This window comes from Gobius niger (assembly GCF_951799975.1).
Source record: "Gobius niger genome assembly, chromosome: 16".
Taxonomy (NCBI): Eukaryota; Metazoa; Chordata; class Actinopteri; order Gobiiformes; family Gobiidae; genus Gobius; species Gobius niger.
Window position 1 is genome coordinate 30,859,220 of NC_136867.1, and position 15,998 is coordinate 30,875,217.

Consider the following 15,998-nt stretch of genomic DNA (forward strand, 5'->3'; position numbering starts at 1 on the left):
TTTTCTCATTTATGGAGTATTTTTAGGTAATTTCTGGCTGAAAATAATGAGCCAAATTTTCCAAAAAGAGTATTTTGTTGAAATTTTTGTTGACTTATATTTTACTTGAGTATTTTGGACCAAAAAAATCCAGTCAACCTATGATTGGACCACATATAATGTAATATGGATAAGAAATGCTTAATTTTAATGCTCGATTTTCATATTTTTGGTATTTTTCTGTCCTTAATTAATGTTTACTGTATGCAAGTAAATGGAACTGGAGTCCTGAACAGGTTAAACATTTAATGACCGTATAATGTTGTTGGTTAGAGTTTGTTTGATTGTTTTGTTGTGTTAATCATAGTGGTAATAGTTAATCCTAAATTAGTTGATATTTTACTAGTCCAGGTTCATGTGACCTCGTTTTGATTTCGTACCTGTTTTTGTAAGTCAGTAAATCACCTGAAATGTTTCGTAACCGCATTTGTTAAAACGGATTTGAATCACGTCGGAAAATTGTCCATGATTTATATTATGTATGAAACTAATCGGCAAAAAGATTATAATAAAGTGATTGATGATGACGCAAAACAAGTTGTGGTTTATTGTTATTCAGATTCAGAAAACTTTATAAGTTTATAAGTTAAGTTTGCAGTTGCCGCTTATTAAAAGTAGAACCCATAGAAACACATTCGTCACACAGTAATAATCTGTTACTCTGTTATTTACCATATCACTATTTTAAATGTATTTACTAAACTTTTGTAACATATTTTGGGTTTACATGGACTGTAATTGCACTGAAATGGATTCAACTTATACAGTTCTTTTCTAATTTATCAGGCCCAAAGCTTTACCTTAAGAAACCACCCAGGTGAAAATAAAGTATACGTCAATATATTATTACTATACTTGTTTAACATACAGTTAAAATGTATTTCAATAATGTTTACTTAATATCAGTAAATTAAAATGAAACTAAAATTCTATTTTAAAGGTAAACTTAAGCACCATTTCTTTTTAATTATACTTACAATACACCTGTGAAAATATACTTAACATTAATATATTTCTACCCAGGTGAAATATATATATTTATATATAGTATGTATAGTATATATAAGTAGGTTAAAATTTAATATAATAAATACGTTTTCAGTATCCAACTTCAATTAACTATTGGAACAACTTATTTTATATTTAATCAATTTAAGTTGAATTTAAATTGCGATTTTGCTTAAGTCTATTTTTAGCATATTGGGTTTTATGTTTTACATTTTGATCTTACAGAACATTTAAATTTAACTTTTTGTTTATATAAAGCTAACTTTAACTATGTTAAAAACACATTTTTGTCATATTTCAATATATTTTCAATATCTTCTACTATATAATTGTATCATATTTGGTAAAAAAAAAATACTTGAGAATATTTGATCATATTTGTAATGAAGGTTTATTTGTTTGGGACAGTGCAGGTTAATGAACAAGTCACACTACAAACATCGTCAACTACATACATTAATGATGTCTTATACGACATCATTAATGTATGTAGTTGACAGCTTTGTTTTCTTTTTTATATATATATATAATTTTAATATATTTTGAAGAATTGTATGTATTTTGGATATTTGAAAATAAATACTTTTAGGATATACTACATCAATGTTGTACACTAATTATTATGGGTGTATTTAAAATACACTTTTTTATGAATCCGCCAGTGCAGACTTTGCACAGCTAACAAAAGCTTTATTTCACCCAAAATGGTAAAACAACGTCTGAACTCGTCCACTTTAATCTCTTTCAATGTTGTTCGGGAGAGGAAACAAAGGATCAACAGCTTTTACTTTACTTTAAAGGAATAGGCCACCGTTTTTACATACTAAGACATGTTCTTAGCTCACTTTAGTCGAGTTAATATATCCCCGTCTGGTCTTTGTCCGTGCGCTCACACATACGCAGCCTCTCCCACATGTCACATAGCTCCAAAAAAGCTCACGATAGAAGCTACCAAGCTCTTCCACGTGTTCCCTATTTAAATAAAGTTACGTGAAGTGTTTTCATGCAAAGTATATTTACACAGAAATGTAGCATGTGGATTTTATAAGCAGATAAAAAGGGGGACTATATTGTGAGGCGTAATGATACGAGGAGCAAAACGTCCGCGCAGTAACTCCTAAAGGTTATTGACGGAAGTGAGCGGGGGAAGTCTTTAGGAGTTACTGCGCGGACGCTGTGCTCCTGTATCATTACGCCTCACAATATAGTCCCCCTTTTTATTTGCTTATAAAATCCACATGCTACATTTCTGTGTAAATATACTTCGCATGAAAACACTTGACGTAACTTTATTTAAATAGGGAACACGTGGAAGAGCTTGGTAGCTTCTATCGTGAGCTTTTTCGGAGCTATGTGACATGTGGGAGAGGCTGCGTATGTGTGAGCGCACGGACAAAGACCAGACGGGGATATATTAACACGACTAAAGTGAGGTAAGAGCATATCTCAGTATGTAAAAACGGTGGCCTATTCCTTTAAGACTTTACTGGTTTTTGACACTTGAGAAATAAAAGTCCCTGTCCAAGTTTATTCATGAAGCAAGAGACAACTTAAAGGTGCGTTATGCAACTTTTTATGCGAAACAATGTTGATGTTTGTGTGTTTTGACCTTAGTGACCCAGTGTGAGTGTCAGTGCCTTTACTTCCATCACTGTGGTCTCAAAAACCTACAGAACCTCCTGAGTCCTGGAGGGTTGTAGATGGAAAGGAAAGGCTGACGGCTCAAACCACTAAGGTCAAAAACACACTAATATAAACTGTTTTTGTGCAGTAAAAAGTTACATTATGCACCTTTAAAGAATGGCTTCTCTGTCAGCAAACGTGTGACCACCAGGGGGCGATCTAGGTCATAGTGACATTAGGTATGTGCGATAAGCGCCTGAATCTGACGAAAAATTTAAGAAAATTTAAGAAAATGTAAGAAAAATGGTAGGTTAATGTTCAGACAGAGAAATTATCAAAAATGTGATGAAAACATCAAATGAAAATGAAATAAGATTCAAAATAAAATGTTTGTAACTAATACGTCACAAAATAAAAGCATTTAAACCTGGCTCTGTCCAGTATTTAGATTTTAGGAACGCTTTAAGAACATTCAAGCACAATAAGAGGAGGGACAGACGTCAGAAGGTCTGAGAGAACGTTTGTGTTACCGGTCAGGACGACTTTCCCGGAGACGAAGATGAGCAGAACGATCCTCGGCTTCACCATCCGGTAGATCAGACCCGGGAACAGCTCCGGCTCGTAACTGCAGAGAAGATCGGACTGTCAGGGGTTCCAGAGGCTCCAGAGGCTCCAGAGGCTCCAGAGGCTCCAGAGGCTCCAGAGGCTCCAGAGTCTCCAGAGGCTCCAGAGGCTCCAGAGGCACCAGAGGCACCAGAGGCTCCAGAGGCTCCAGAGGTTCCAGAGGCTCCAGAGGCACCAGAGGCACCAGAGGCTCCAGAGGCACCAGAGGCTCCAGAGGCTCCAGAGGTTCCAGAGGCTCCAGAGTCTCCAGAGGCTCCAGAGGCACCAGAGGCTCCAGAGGCTCCAGAGGTTCCAGAGGCTCCAGAGGCTCCAGAGGTTCCAGAGGCTCCAGAGGCTCCAGAGGCTCCAGAGGCACCAGAGGCTCCAGAGGCTCCGGAGGCTCCGGAGGCTCCAGAGGCTCCTGAGTCTCCAGAGGCTCCTGAGGCTCCTGAGGCTCCTGAGTCTCCAGAGGCTCCAGAGGCTCCAGAGGCTCCAGAGGCTCCAGAGGTTCCAGAGGCTCCAGAGGCTCCAGAGGCTCCAGAGGTTCCAGAGGCTCCAGAGGCTCCAGAGGCACCAGAGGCACCAGAGGCTCCAGAGGCTCCAGAGGCTCCAGAGGCTCCAGAGTCTCCAGAGGCTCCAGAGGCTCCAGAGGCACCAGAGGCTCCAGAGGCTCCAGAGTCTCCAGAGGCTCCAGAGGCACCAGAGGCTCCAGAGGCTCCAGAGGTTCCAGAGGCTCCAGAGGCTCCAGAGGTTCCAGAGGCTCCAGAGGCTCCAGAGGCTCCAGAGGCACCAGAGGCTCCAGAGGCTCCGGAGGCTCCGGAGGCTCCAGAGGCTCCAGAGGCTCCAGAGGCTCCTGAGGCTCCAGAGGCTCCAGAGGCTCCAGAGGTTCCAGAGGCTCCAGAGGCTCCAGAGGCTCCAGAGGTTCCAGAGGCTCCAGAGGCTCCAGAGGCTCCAGAGGCACCAGAGGCACCAGAGGCTCCAGAGGCTCCAGAGGCTCCAGAGGCTCCAGAGTCTCCAGAGGCTCCAGAGGCTCCAGAGGCACCAGAGGCTCCAGAGGCTCCAGAGTCTCCAGAGGCTCCAGAGGCACCAGAGGCTCCAGAGGCTCCAGAGGTTCCAGAGGCTCCAGAGGCTCCAGAGGTTCCAGAGGCTCCAGAGGCTCCAGAGGCTCCAGAGGCACCAGAGGCTCCAGAGGCTCCGGAGGCTCCGGAGGCTCCAGAGGCTCCAGAGGCTCCAGAGGCTCCTGAGGCTCCAGAGGCTCCAGAGGCTCCAGAGGTTCCAGAGGCTCCAGAGGCTCCAGAGGCTCCAGAGGTTCCAGAGGCTCCAGAGGCTCCAGAGGCTCCAGAGGCACCAGAGGCTCCAGAGGCTCCGGAGGCACCAGAAGAACAGAATCCTGATCTTTACAAAGAAAACTCAAAGACAACATGGCAGTAGTAGTGTTGTAGTAGTGTTGTAGTAGTATTGTAGTAGTATTGTAGTAGTATTGTAGTAGTATTGTAGTAGTATTGTAGTAGTATTGCAGTAGTATTGTAGTAGTATTGCAGTAGTATTGCAGTAGTATTGCAGTAGTATTGCAGTAGTATTGTAGTAGTATTGTAGTAGTATTGCAGTAGTATTGTAGTAGTATTGCAGTAGTATTGTAGTAGTATTGTAGTAGTATTGCAGTAGTATTGTAGTAGTATTGCAGTAGTATTGCAGTAGTATTGCAGTAGTATTGTAGTAGTATTGTAGTAGTATTGTAGTAGTATTGCAGTAGTATTGTAGTAGTATTGTAGTAGTATTGCAGTAGTATTGTAGTAGTATTGCAGTAGTATTGCAGTAGTATTGCAGTAGTATTGCAGTAGTATTGTAGTAGTATTGTAGTAGTATTGTAGTAGTATTGTAGTAGTATTGCAGTAGTATTGCAGTAGTATTGCAGTAGTATTGTAGTAGTAGTATTGTAGTAGTATTGCAGTAGTATTGTAGTAGTATTGCAGTAGTATTGTAGTAGTATTGTAGTAGTATTGTAGTAGTATTGCAGTAGTATTGCAGTAGTATTGTAGTAGTATTGCAGTAGTATTGCAGTAGTATTGCAGTAGTATTGTAGTAGTATTGTAGTAGTATTGCAGTAGTATTGTAGTAGTATTGCAGTAGTATTGCAGTAGTATTGCAGTAGTATTGTAGTAGTATTGTAGTAGTATTGCAGTAGTATTGTAGTAGTATTGTAGTAGTATTGCAGTAGTATTGTAGTAGTATTGTAGTAGTATTGTAGTAGTATTGCAGTAGTATTGCAGTAGTATTGCAGTAGTATTGCAGTAGTATTGCAGTAGTATTGTAGTAGTATTGCAGTAGTATTGCAGTAGTATTGCAGTAGTATTGCAGTAGTATTGTAGTAGTATTGTAGTAGTATTGTAGTAGTATTGCAGTAGTATTGTAGTAGTATTGCAGTAGTATTGCAGTAGTATTGCAGTAGTATTGTAGTAGTATTGTAGTAGTATTGCAGTAGTATTGTAGTAGTATTGTAGTAGTATTGCAGTAGTATTGTAGTAGTATTGTAGTAGTATTGCAGTAGTATTGTAGTAGTATTGTAGTAGTATTGCAGTAGTATTGTAGTAGTATTGCAGTAGTATTGCAGTAGTATTGCAGTAGTATTGCAGTAGTATTGTAGTAGTATTGTAGTAGTATTGTAGTAGTATTGCAGTAGTATTGCAGTAGTATTGTAGTAGTATTGCAGTAGTATTGCAGTAGTATTGCAGTAGTATTGCAGTAGTATTGTAGTAGTATTGCAGTAGTATTGCAGTAGTATTGCAGTAGTATTGTAGTAGTATTGTAGTAGTATTGTAGTAGTATTGTAGTAGTATTGCAGTAGTATTGCAGTAGTATTGTAGTAGTATTGTAGTAGTATTGCAGTAGTATTGTAGTAGTATTGTAGTAGTATTGTAGTAGTATTGCAGTAGTATTGTAGTAGTATTGCAGTAGTATTGTAGTAGTATTGCAGTAGTATTGCAGTAGTATTGTAGTAGTATTGTAGTAGTATTGTAGTAGTATTGCAGTAGTATTGCAGTAGTATTGCAGTAGTATTGTAGTAGTATTGTAGTAGTATTGCAGTAGTATTGCAGTAGTATTGTAGTAGTATTGTAGTAGTATTGCAGTAGTATTGCAGTAGTATTGCAGTAGTATTGTAGTAGTATTGTAGTAGTATTGTAGTAGTATTGTAGTAGTATTGCAGTAGTATTGTAGTAGTATTGTAGTAGTATTGCAGTAGTATTGCAGTAGTATTGTAGTAGTATTGTAGTAGTATTGCAGTAGTATTGCAGTAGTATTGCAGTAGTATTGTAGTAGTATTGTAGTAGTATTGTAGTAGTATTGTAGTAGTATTGCAGTAGTATTGCAGTAGTATTGTAGTAGTATTGCAGTAGTATTGTAGTAGTATTGTAGTAGTATTGCAGTAGTATTGTAGTAGTATTGTAGTAGTATTGCAGTAGTATTGTAGTAGTATTGTAGTAGTATTGCAGTAGTATTGTAGTAGTATTGCAGTAGTATTGCAGTAGTATTGTAGTAGTATTGTAGTAGTATTGTAGTAGTATTGCAGTAGTATTGCAGTAGTATTGCAGTAGTATTGTAGTAGTATTGTAGTAGTATTGCAGTAGTATTGCAGTAGTATTGTAGTAGTATTGCAGTAGTATTGTAGTAGTATTGTAGTAGTATTGCAGTAGTCTTAGTAGTAGTAAGTACCTGCAGAACTGCTGGTGCGTGAGGACCAGTCCCTCCAGCCTGATGGGGAAGCAGACGTCACACGAGGCCACCATGTTCTGGATCTTAAAGTCCAGGAACCGCGCGGAGAACCCGAGCTTCTGCACCACACGGGCGTATTTACGGGCCGCCAGACGAGACTGCTCCTCACTGAGGAGGAACACCAGAACCACCAGGACCAGGGTCAGGAGAAACACCAGAACCAGGGTGAGGAGAAACACCAGGGTCAGGAGAAACACCAGAACCAGGGTGAGGAGAAACACCAGGGTCAGGAGGAACAACAGGGTCAGGAGAAACACCAGGGTCAGGAGGAACACCACCAGGGTCAGGAGAAACAACAGGGTCAGGAGAAACAACAGGGTCAGGAGGAACAACACCAGGGTCAGGAGGAAAAACAGGGTGAGGAACAACACCAGGGTCAGGAGAAACAACAGGGTCAGGAGAAACAACAGGGTCAGGAGAAACACCAGGGTTAGGAGGAACAACAGGGACAGGAGAAACAACAGGGTCAGGAGAAACAACAGGGTCAGGAGAAACAACCGGGTCAGGAGAAACAACAGGGTCAGGAGAAACAACAGGGTCAGGAGGAACAACACCAGTGTCAGGAGGAACAACACCAGGGTCAGGAGGAACAACAGGGTCAGGAGAAACAACAGGGTCAGGAGAAACAACCGGGTCAGGAGAAACAACAGGGTCAGGAGAAACACCAGGGTTAGGAGAAACACCAGGGTCAGGAGGAACAACAGGGTCAGGAGGAACACCAGGGTCAGGAGGAACAACAGGGTCAGGAGAAACAACAGGGACAGGAGGAACAACAGGGTCAGGAGAACCGCGGCCGAAGACTGACCTCTTGGCTCCGGTGCAGACCATCTTCCCAGAGCTGAAGATCAGGGCCGTGGTCCGAGGTTCTCTGATCCTCATGATGACGGCAGCGAACCTCTGAGGAGACAAGGAGCAGTGAGGAGCCTCTAAAGACCCCGTGAGGAGCCTCTAAAGACCCCGTGAGGAGCCTCTAAAGACCCCGTGAGGAGCCTCTAAAGACCCCGTGAGGAGCCTCTAAACGCCCTGTGAGGAGCCTCTAAAGACCCTGTGAGGAGCCTCTAAAGACCCCGTGAGGAGCCTCTAAAGACCCCGTGAGGAGCCTCTAAAGACCCCGTGTGGAGCCTCTAAAGACCCTGTGAGGAGCCTCTAAAGACCCCGTGAGGAGCCTCTAAAGACCCCGTGAGGAGCCTCTAAAGACCCCGTGAGGAGCCTCTAAAGACCCCGTGAGGAGCCTCTAAAGACCCTGTGAGGAGCCTCTAAAGACCCTGTGAGGAGCCTCTAAAGACCCTGTGAGGAGCCTCTAAAGACCCTGTGAGGAGCCTCTAAAGACCCTGTGAGGAGCCTCTAAACGCCCTGTGAGGAGCCTCTAAAGACCCTGTGAGGAGCCTCTAAAGGAGACCCTGTGAGGAGCCTCTAAAGACCCCGTGAGACCTGTGAGGCATCAGAGGAGTCAGACCTTGGGGTTGTACTCTGCGTTCCTGGCCTGCAGAGCGATGAACTTCAGATCCAGAGGACAGCCCAGGTTCACCGTGGACACGATGTTTCTGTGGAGCAAATGAAGATCAGATTAAACCAAAAGAACCACAATGTTTCTGTTGCAGCAGAAAGTTAAACTATTTAAAAATATTTAGAATAAAGAAAATGATGAATGGGTGTTCCTTCAGTAGGGCTGGATGTTCCTTCAGTAGAGCTGGACGTTCCTTCAGTAGAGCTGGACGTTCCTTCATTAGGGCTGGACGTTCCTTCAGTAGGGCTGGACGTTCCTTCAGTAGAGCTGGGTGTTCCTTCAGTAGGGCTGGACGTTCCTTCAGTAGGGCTGGACGTTCCTTCAGTAGAGCTGGACGTTCCTTCATTAGGGCTGGACGTTCCTTCAGTAGGGCTGGACGTTCCTTCAGTAGAGCTGGGTGTTCCTTCAGTAGGGCTGGATGTTCCTTCAGTAGGGCTGGACGTTCCTTCAGTAGAGCTGGGTGTTCCTTCAGTAGGGCTGGGTGTTCCTTCAGTAAGGCTGGACGTTCCTTCAGTAAGGCTGGACGTTCCTTCATTAGGGCTGGATGTTCCTTCAGTAGGGCTGGGTGTTCCTTCGGTAGGGCTGGACGTTCCTTCAGTAGGGCTGGACGTTCCTTCAGTAGGGCTGGACGTTCCTTCAGTAGGGCTTGTCGTTCCTACAGTAGGGCTGGATGTTCCTTCAGTAGAGCTGGGTGTTCCTTCAGTAGGGCTGGACGTTCCTTTAGTAGGGCTGGACGTTCCTTCAGTAGGGCTGGACGTTCCTTCAGTAGGGCTGGACGTTCCTTCAGTAGAGCTGGACGTTCCTTCAGTAGGGCTGGGTGTTCCTTCAGTAGGGCTGGGTGTTGCTTCAGTAGGGCTGGACGTTCCTTCAGTAGGGCTGGACGTTCCTTCAGTAGGGCTGGGTGTTCCTTCAGTAGGGCTGGATGTTCCTTCAGTAGAGCTGGACGTTCCTTCAGTAGGGCTGGATGTTCCTTCAGTAGGGCTGGATGTTCCTTCAGTAGGGCTGGACGTTCCTTCAGTAGAGCTGGACGTTCCTTCAGTAGGGCTGGGTGTTCCTTCAGTAGGGCTGGGTGTTGCTTCAGTAGGGCTGGACGTTCCTTCAGTAGGGCTGGACGTTCCTTCAGTAGGGCTGGGTGTTCCTTCAGTAGGGCTGGGTGTTCCTTCAGTAGGGCTGGACGTTCCTTCAGTAGGGCTGGACGTTCCTTCAGTAGGGCTGGACGTTCCTTCAGTAGGGCTGGATGTTCCTTCAGTAGGGCTGGACGTTCCTTCAGTAGGGCTGGACGTTCCTTCAGTAGAGCTGGGTGTTCCTTCAGTAGGGCTGGGTGTTCCTTCAGTAGGGCTGGACGTTCCTTCAGTAGAGCTGGGTGTTCCTTCATTAGGGCTGGACGTTCCTTCAGTAAGGCTGGACGTTCCTTCAGTAAGGCTGGACGTTCCTTCAGTAGGGCTGGACGTTCCTTCATTAGGGCTGGACGTTCCTTTAGTAGGGCTGGACGTTCCTTCAGTAGGGCTGGGTGTTCCTTCAGTAGGGCTGGGTGTTCCTTCAGTAGAGCTGGACGTTCCTTCAGTAGAGCTGGACGTTCCTTCAGTAGGGCTGGACGTTCCTTCAGTAGGGCTGGGTGTTCCTTCAGTAGAGCTGGACGTTCCTTCAGTAGAGCTGGGCGTTCCTTCAGTAGGGCTGGACATTCCTTCAGTAGGGCTGGGTGTTCCTTCAGTAAGGCTGGACGTTCCTTCAGTAGGGCTGGACGTTCCTTCAGTAGGGCTGGGTGTTCCTTCAGTAGGGCTGGATGTTCCTTCAGTAGGGCTGGATGTTCCTTCAGTAGGGCTGGGTGTTCCTTCAGTAGGGCTGGATGTTCCTTCAGTAGGGCTGGATGTTCCTTCAGTAGGGCTGGATGTTCCTTCAGTAGAGCTGGACGTTCCTTCAGTAGGGCTGGATGTTCCTTCAGTAGAGCTGGATGTTCCTTCAGTAGGGCTGGGTGTTCCTTCAGTAGGGCTGGGTGTTCCTTCAGTAAGGCTGGATGTTCCTTCAGTAGGGCTGGACGTTCCTTCAGTAGGGCTGGATGATCCTTCAGTAGGGCTGGGTGTTCCTTCAGTAGGGCTGGACGTTCCTTCAGTAGGGCTGGACGTTCCTTCAGTAAGGCTGGATGTTCCTTCAGTAGGGCTGGATGTTCCTTCAGTAGGGCTGGGTGTTCCTTCAGTAAGGCTGGATGTTCCTTCATTAGGGCTGGACGTTCCTTCAGTAGGGCTGGACGTTCCTTCAGTAGGGCTGGACGTTCCTTCAGTAGGGCTGGACGTTCCTTCAGTAGGGCTGGGTGTTCCTTCAGTAGGGCTGGACGTTCCTTCAGTAGGGCTGGACGTTCCTTCAGTAGAGCTGGACGTTCCTTCAGTAGAGCTGGACGTTCCTTCAGTAAGGCTGGACGTTCCTTCATTAGGGCTGGACGTTCCTTCAGTAAGGCTGGACGTTCCTTCAGTAGAGCTGGACGTTCCTTCAGTAAGGCTGGACGTTCCTTCAGTAGAGCTGGACGTTCCTTCAGTAGGGCTGGACGTTCCTTCAGTAGGGCTGGGTGTTCCTTCAGTAGGGCTGGACGTTCCTTCAGTAGGGCTGGACGTTCCTTCAGTAAGGCTGGACGTTCCTTCATTAGGGCTGGACGTTCCTTCAGTAGGGCTGGGTGTTCCTTCAGTAGGGCTGGACGTTCCTTCAGTAGAGCTGGACGTTCCTTCAGTAAGGCTGGACGTTCCTTCATTAGGGCTGGACGTTCCTTCAGTAAGGCTGGACGTTCCTTCAGTAGAGCTGGACGTTCCTTCAGTAAGGCTGGACGTTCCTTCATTAGGGCTGGACGTTCCTTCAGTAAGGCTGGACGTTCCTTCAGTAGAGCTGGACGTTCCTTCAGTAGGGCTGGACGTTCCTTCAGTAGAGCTGGACGTTCCTTCAGTAAGGCTGGACGTTCCTTCAGTAGGGCTGGACGTTCCTTCAGTAAGGCTGGACGTTCCTTCATTAGGGCTGGACGTTCCTTCAGTAGGGCTGGGTGTTCCTTCAGTAGGGCTGGACGTTCCTTCAGTAGAGCTGGACGTTCCTTCAGTAAGGCTGGACGTTCCTTCATTAGGGCTGGACGTTCCTTCAGTAAGGCTGGACGTTCCTTCAGTAGAGCTGGACGTTCCTTCAGTAAGGCTGGACGTTCCTTCATTAGGGCTGGACGTTCCTTCAGTAAGGCTGGACGTTCCTTCAGTAGAGCTGGACGTTCCTTCAGTAGGGCTGGATGTTCCTTCATTAGGGCTGGGTGTTCCTTCAGTAGGGCTGGACGTTCCTTCAGTAGGGCTGGACGTTCCTTCAGTAGGGCTGGATGTTCCTTCAGTAGGGCTGGACATTCCTTCAGTAGAGCTGGACATTCCTTCAATAGGGCTGGACGTTCCTTCAGTAGGGCTGGACGTTCCTTCAGTAGAGCTGGGTGTTCCTTCAATAGGGCTGGGTGTTCCTTCAGTAGGGCAGGACGTTCCTTCAGGGCAGGACCTACAGTAAAGAACCCCTGAGGACATGTTCTAGCGCCGCCTCTGGTCCAAACACTTACTGCAGCTGTGGCGTGATCCCGGAGCGCTCCGTCACGGGGGTCATCGGGGTCATTGGGGTCATCGGGGTCATGGGGCAGAAGGAGGTGTTAGACTCCGCCCCCTGGCCCTCCTCTTCCCCCTCTGGCGTCGGCGTGGGTAACGCCCCCGTGAGGTCATCGCGGTCTGCAGAGGAGGGGGCGGGGTCTGGGGCGGGGCCGAGCTCGTCCGGGAGGAAGCTCAGGTCCAGGTCGTCCTTTGGCTCCGCCCCCTCGCCCTCAGGCCCCGCCTCATCCAGCCCCTCCTCCAAACCGAAGCCAGAGTCCTGAATAGAACCAGAGTCACAGAAGAACCAGAGTCACGGAAGAACCAGAGTCACAGAAGAACCAGAGTCACAGAAGAACCAGAGTCACGGAAGAACCAGAGTCACAGAAGAACCAGAGTCACAGAAGAACCAGAGTCACGGAAGAACCAGAGTCACAGAAGAACCAGAGACACAGAAGAACCAGAGTCACAGAAGAACCAGAGTCACAGAAGAACCAGAGTCACAGAAGAACCAGAGTCACAGAAGAACCAGAGTCACAGAAGAACCAGAGAAGAGGTTCTGTAGCTGAGAACCTCTTCTCACTCACAGAGGTGACTGAGTAGAGTCACCTCTTCACATCTCATCACATCTCAAAGTGCTCCTGAAGCTCCTGCTGCCTTCAGGTGCTCTCGTGGTTATGGTGAGAGCAGAACGTTGCACATGAAACCTCCTCAAGAGGGAAACAGAGAGACTGCTGAGAACTTTAAACACGACAGAGAGAAGATGTTTTTATGTTCATGAAGCTTCTGCATTTTGCTCCTCAGCCTTAACATCATCTCTGTTTCTAAACGTATCGTCTTGTAAGAAAAAAAGGGCAAATTTTCAGTTTTTTCGATGGAATGAGAAACAAAGCGTTTGTGATTCCGTGTTTCACATTAACGTGTTTGTTTATCGTGTTCTGGTGTTTTTGGAGAATCTCACTTTGACTCAGAACTGAGAAGAACCATGTTCACCAGAGCTCCTGAAGGCAGCGTCCTTCACAAACCCTCGTAACTCTCTCTGACCCTCGGACCGAGCCTGAGCTCCGGGCGGCCACAGTCGGCCCGCGGGCCAGGCCTCTGCAGTGAATCAAACTAAAATCAGCTTCACTCACATTCGCGATGGAGTCGTCGAAGTATCTCTCCAGAGCCGTCTCATCCATGTCTGCTGAGGAGAAGCTCAGAGGCCACGCCCACAAGAGCCACGCCCACAGGCAGGTGAGGCCAATCTGCTGATGAGCGGCTCATCAGCGCCACCTGCTGCTGAGGCTCCTTCATAACACTCCATGATGATGATGATGATGATGATGATGATGATGATGATGATGATGATGATGATGATGATGATGATGATGATGATGATGATGATGATGATGATGATGTTTATTTTCACTTCTTCGTCTGAGAATCCAAACCTCCGGGTTCATCAAGAGCCAGAGCAGGTGAAGGATCTCCCCTTAATGAGCTCCAGCTGCAGGAGGAGGAGGAGCGGGAGGAGCAGGAGGAGCAGGAGGAGCAGGAGGAGCAGGAGGAGCAGGAGGAGCAGGAGGAGCAGGAGGAGCAGGAGGAGCAGGAGGAGCAGGAGGAGCAGGAGGAGCAGATGATGATTAGCCTGGCAAAAGCCAGACTGACTTTATACATGTATTTATAAATACATGTATCTCTTAACATGGAGGAGCAGTCTGGCTCGTGCCAGGCTAGATGATGATGACCTGAGTGTCTTCATTACTGATCGCTTCCTATATATTTATATTTACTTCACTACATGAGTCACTTTTTGAAGTACTTCTTGGAGTAGTTTTATTGTACAGTACTTTTACTTCTTCTTCTGTAAAATGATAATGAAGTATCTGTTTCTGACTAAAGTAAAAATACCAGTAAATATTTAAGCGACAAAAGATGCAGCGTCTCCTTATTTTCTTCGTAAATATTAGGATTTTATCTTTTGTTTTCTTTACGTTTTGGCTCAGTTACTCACAGTACTCGAGTAACATTTTCTCCAAGTACTTTTTTTCAACTTGTACTTGAGTAAAATTATTAAGTAACTTTTTTCAGCCTCCTGTGTCGGCACGTTTAAACTGAAGCTCTACACTGCCACCTGCTGATGGTTTGAATGTATTACAACAATCACACGTGTATGTATATATATACATATGTATATATATAATGTCAACACAGGGTTGAGTCAAATACAAATACTTTTTATACAAATACTCCAGACCAGGGGTCACCAACGTGGTGCCCGCAGGCCCCCAGGGGCCCTCTGGGGCGTGTCCAGTCGCCCTGGGACTTTTTCTAGTGTAAAACATATTTTCTTGAATCTAATTCTTAAAATTACAGTTATTTCGGTTCTTGTGACTCAGTATGAGTTTAAAATAAAGCTATTTTAATATAATATGGGGTCAATATCCTATAAGTGAACAGCACGTTTAAGTCTTTAGGATTTGTTTTTAACTGGTCGCCCTCGAACAACTTAATGCTCTTAAAGTCGCTCAGCTGAAATAAGGCTGGTGACCCCTGCTCCAGACTCTCCCTCTGCATTATAAGGTGTGTTTGAGATGAGCCAGACGGACGCAGTTTTGACAGCCGACTGCAGACGCACGGTGCATGCCGGTTAGATTTCTGTCCGACTTGCTCCAGACGGGCTCTGATGTCACGGGCACGTGGGGCACGGAAAGATCGTGAGACCCCAACGAGAGCAGCCGACTTGATCAGCCGCTGCATCTCTCCAGAGGCAACTGCAGCGGCTCCACGGCCCCGTGCATGACGGGAAAACGCCCACCTGTCCGCGGCTCACGCTCAGGTGATTGGATACGAGTCTGCTGTGATCAGAAACGTGCTCCTCGCCCCCTCCCCTCTCCTCCTCTCTCCTCTTTAGATCTGAACAAATACACTATGGCTGAAACTATTACAGTTTTGCATCGCCCCCTAAAATAGAGCTCATGTTTGATGCTTTTCAGAACAAACTCAGGATTTAAAAGGACGTGTTTTATCACAAACTTGAACAAACAGACAAATGGGAAAGTTTCCTCTGATGAAGAATGATGTCTCTGGAGTGAAGGAAACAGAGCAGGAGGTGAAGGACTTTTATTTAGGATAAACTTTAAATGAACGCGATATCTGAACGAGACGCTGCGTGATCTGAGGCCACTCTCGTTGTTCTCTGCATGTGGAGGGGTCGGATTGGCTTCAGACCTTTTTTCTCCGCCCCCGTTGCGCCGGCTACTCTCGCCGATCATCCAGGCGAGCCGCAACGGCATCTTAAACACACCTAATGACAGCCTTCCGCCTGCAGGACACCCCCCCGCCGCGGCAGCAGGGGGCGCTCCTGCAGGACACCCCCCCGCCCCTGCAGCAGGGGGCGCTCCTGCAGGACACCCCCCCGCCGCGGCAGCAGGGGGCGCGCCTGCAGGACACCCCCCCGCCCCTGCAGCAGGGGGCGCTCCTGCAGGACACCCCCCCGCCCCTGCAGCAGGGGGCGCTCCTGTCAGAGCGAGGAGCCGGGGCGCAGGGCAGTGTGCGCATGCGCGGTGCATGTAAACACCGGCGCGTGCTCCAGCTGCGGAGGGTTACGGATTATTATGGATTATTCTTATTCTTTTACTGAGATCGATGAACGTGATCGAGCCGAGGCTGCGCAGTGACGTCAGCACGATGGAGGGCGCGCGCAGGAAACTGGAGGCGTGTGCACGAGAGGCGCACGGTGAGTGCACGAGACACTAACGTCAGTCAGAGTCAGAAATATCAGAAATATAAAACATGAACCTGTTTCAACAAACGGAAGAAGCGCTTTGTTTATTTGTTTATTTATTTAATTATTCATTTATTTATTTAATGAGCAGATT

At 46.6% G+C, this 15,998-nt stretch overlaps 2 protein-coding genes across 2 annotated transcripts in view; one reads left to right on the forward strand and one right to left on the reverse strand.

Annotated features, from left to right (window-relative positions):
- tbpl2 (TATA box binding protein like 2) overlaps window positions 1-13,316 on the reverse strand; it is a gene marked incomplete at both ends in the record, with an annotated part of 40,461 nt that extends 27,145 nt beyond the window's left edge. The window contains 6 exons of the mRNA XM_079573692.1: window positions 3,201-3,295; window positions 6,985-7,152; window positions 7,850-7,941; window positions 8,501-8,588; window positions 12,114-12,415; window positions 13,269-13,316. Of these exons, the coding sequence (XP_079429818.1) occupies window positions 3,201-3,295; window positions 6,985-7,152; window positions 7,850-7,941; window positions 8,501-8,588; window positions 12,114-12,415; window positions 13,269-13,316 (793 nt within the window). The remainder of the gene's footprint in view (window positions 1-3,200; window positions 3,296-6,984; window positions 7,153-7,849; window positions 7,942-8,500; window positions 8,589-12,113; window positions 12,416-13,268) is intronic.
- Window positions 13,317-15,707: 2,391 nt separating this feature from the next.
- Window positions 15,708-15,998, forward strand: part of jmjd7 (jumonji domain containing 7) — a 9,497-nt gene continuing 9,206 nt past the window's right edge. Inside the window, exon 1 of the mRNA XM_079574099.1 lies at window positions 15,708-15,856. Coding sequence (XP_079430225.1) covers window positions 15,766-15,856 — 91 coding nt within the window. The 5' untranslated portion in view covers window positions 15,708-15,765. The remainder of the gene's footprint in view (window positions 15,857-15,998) is intronic.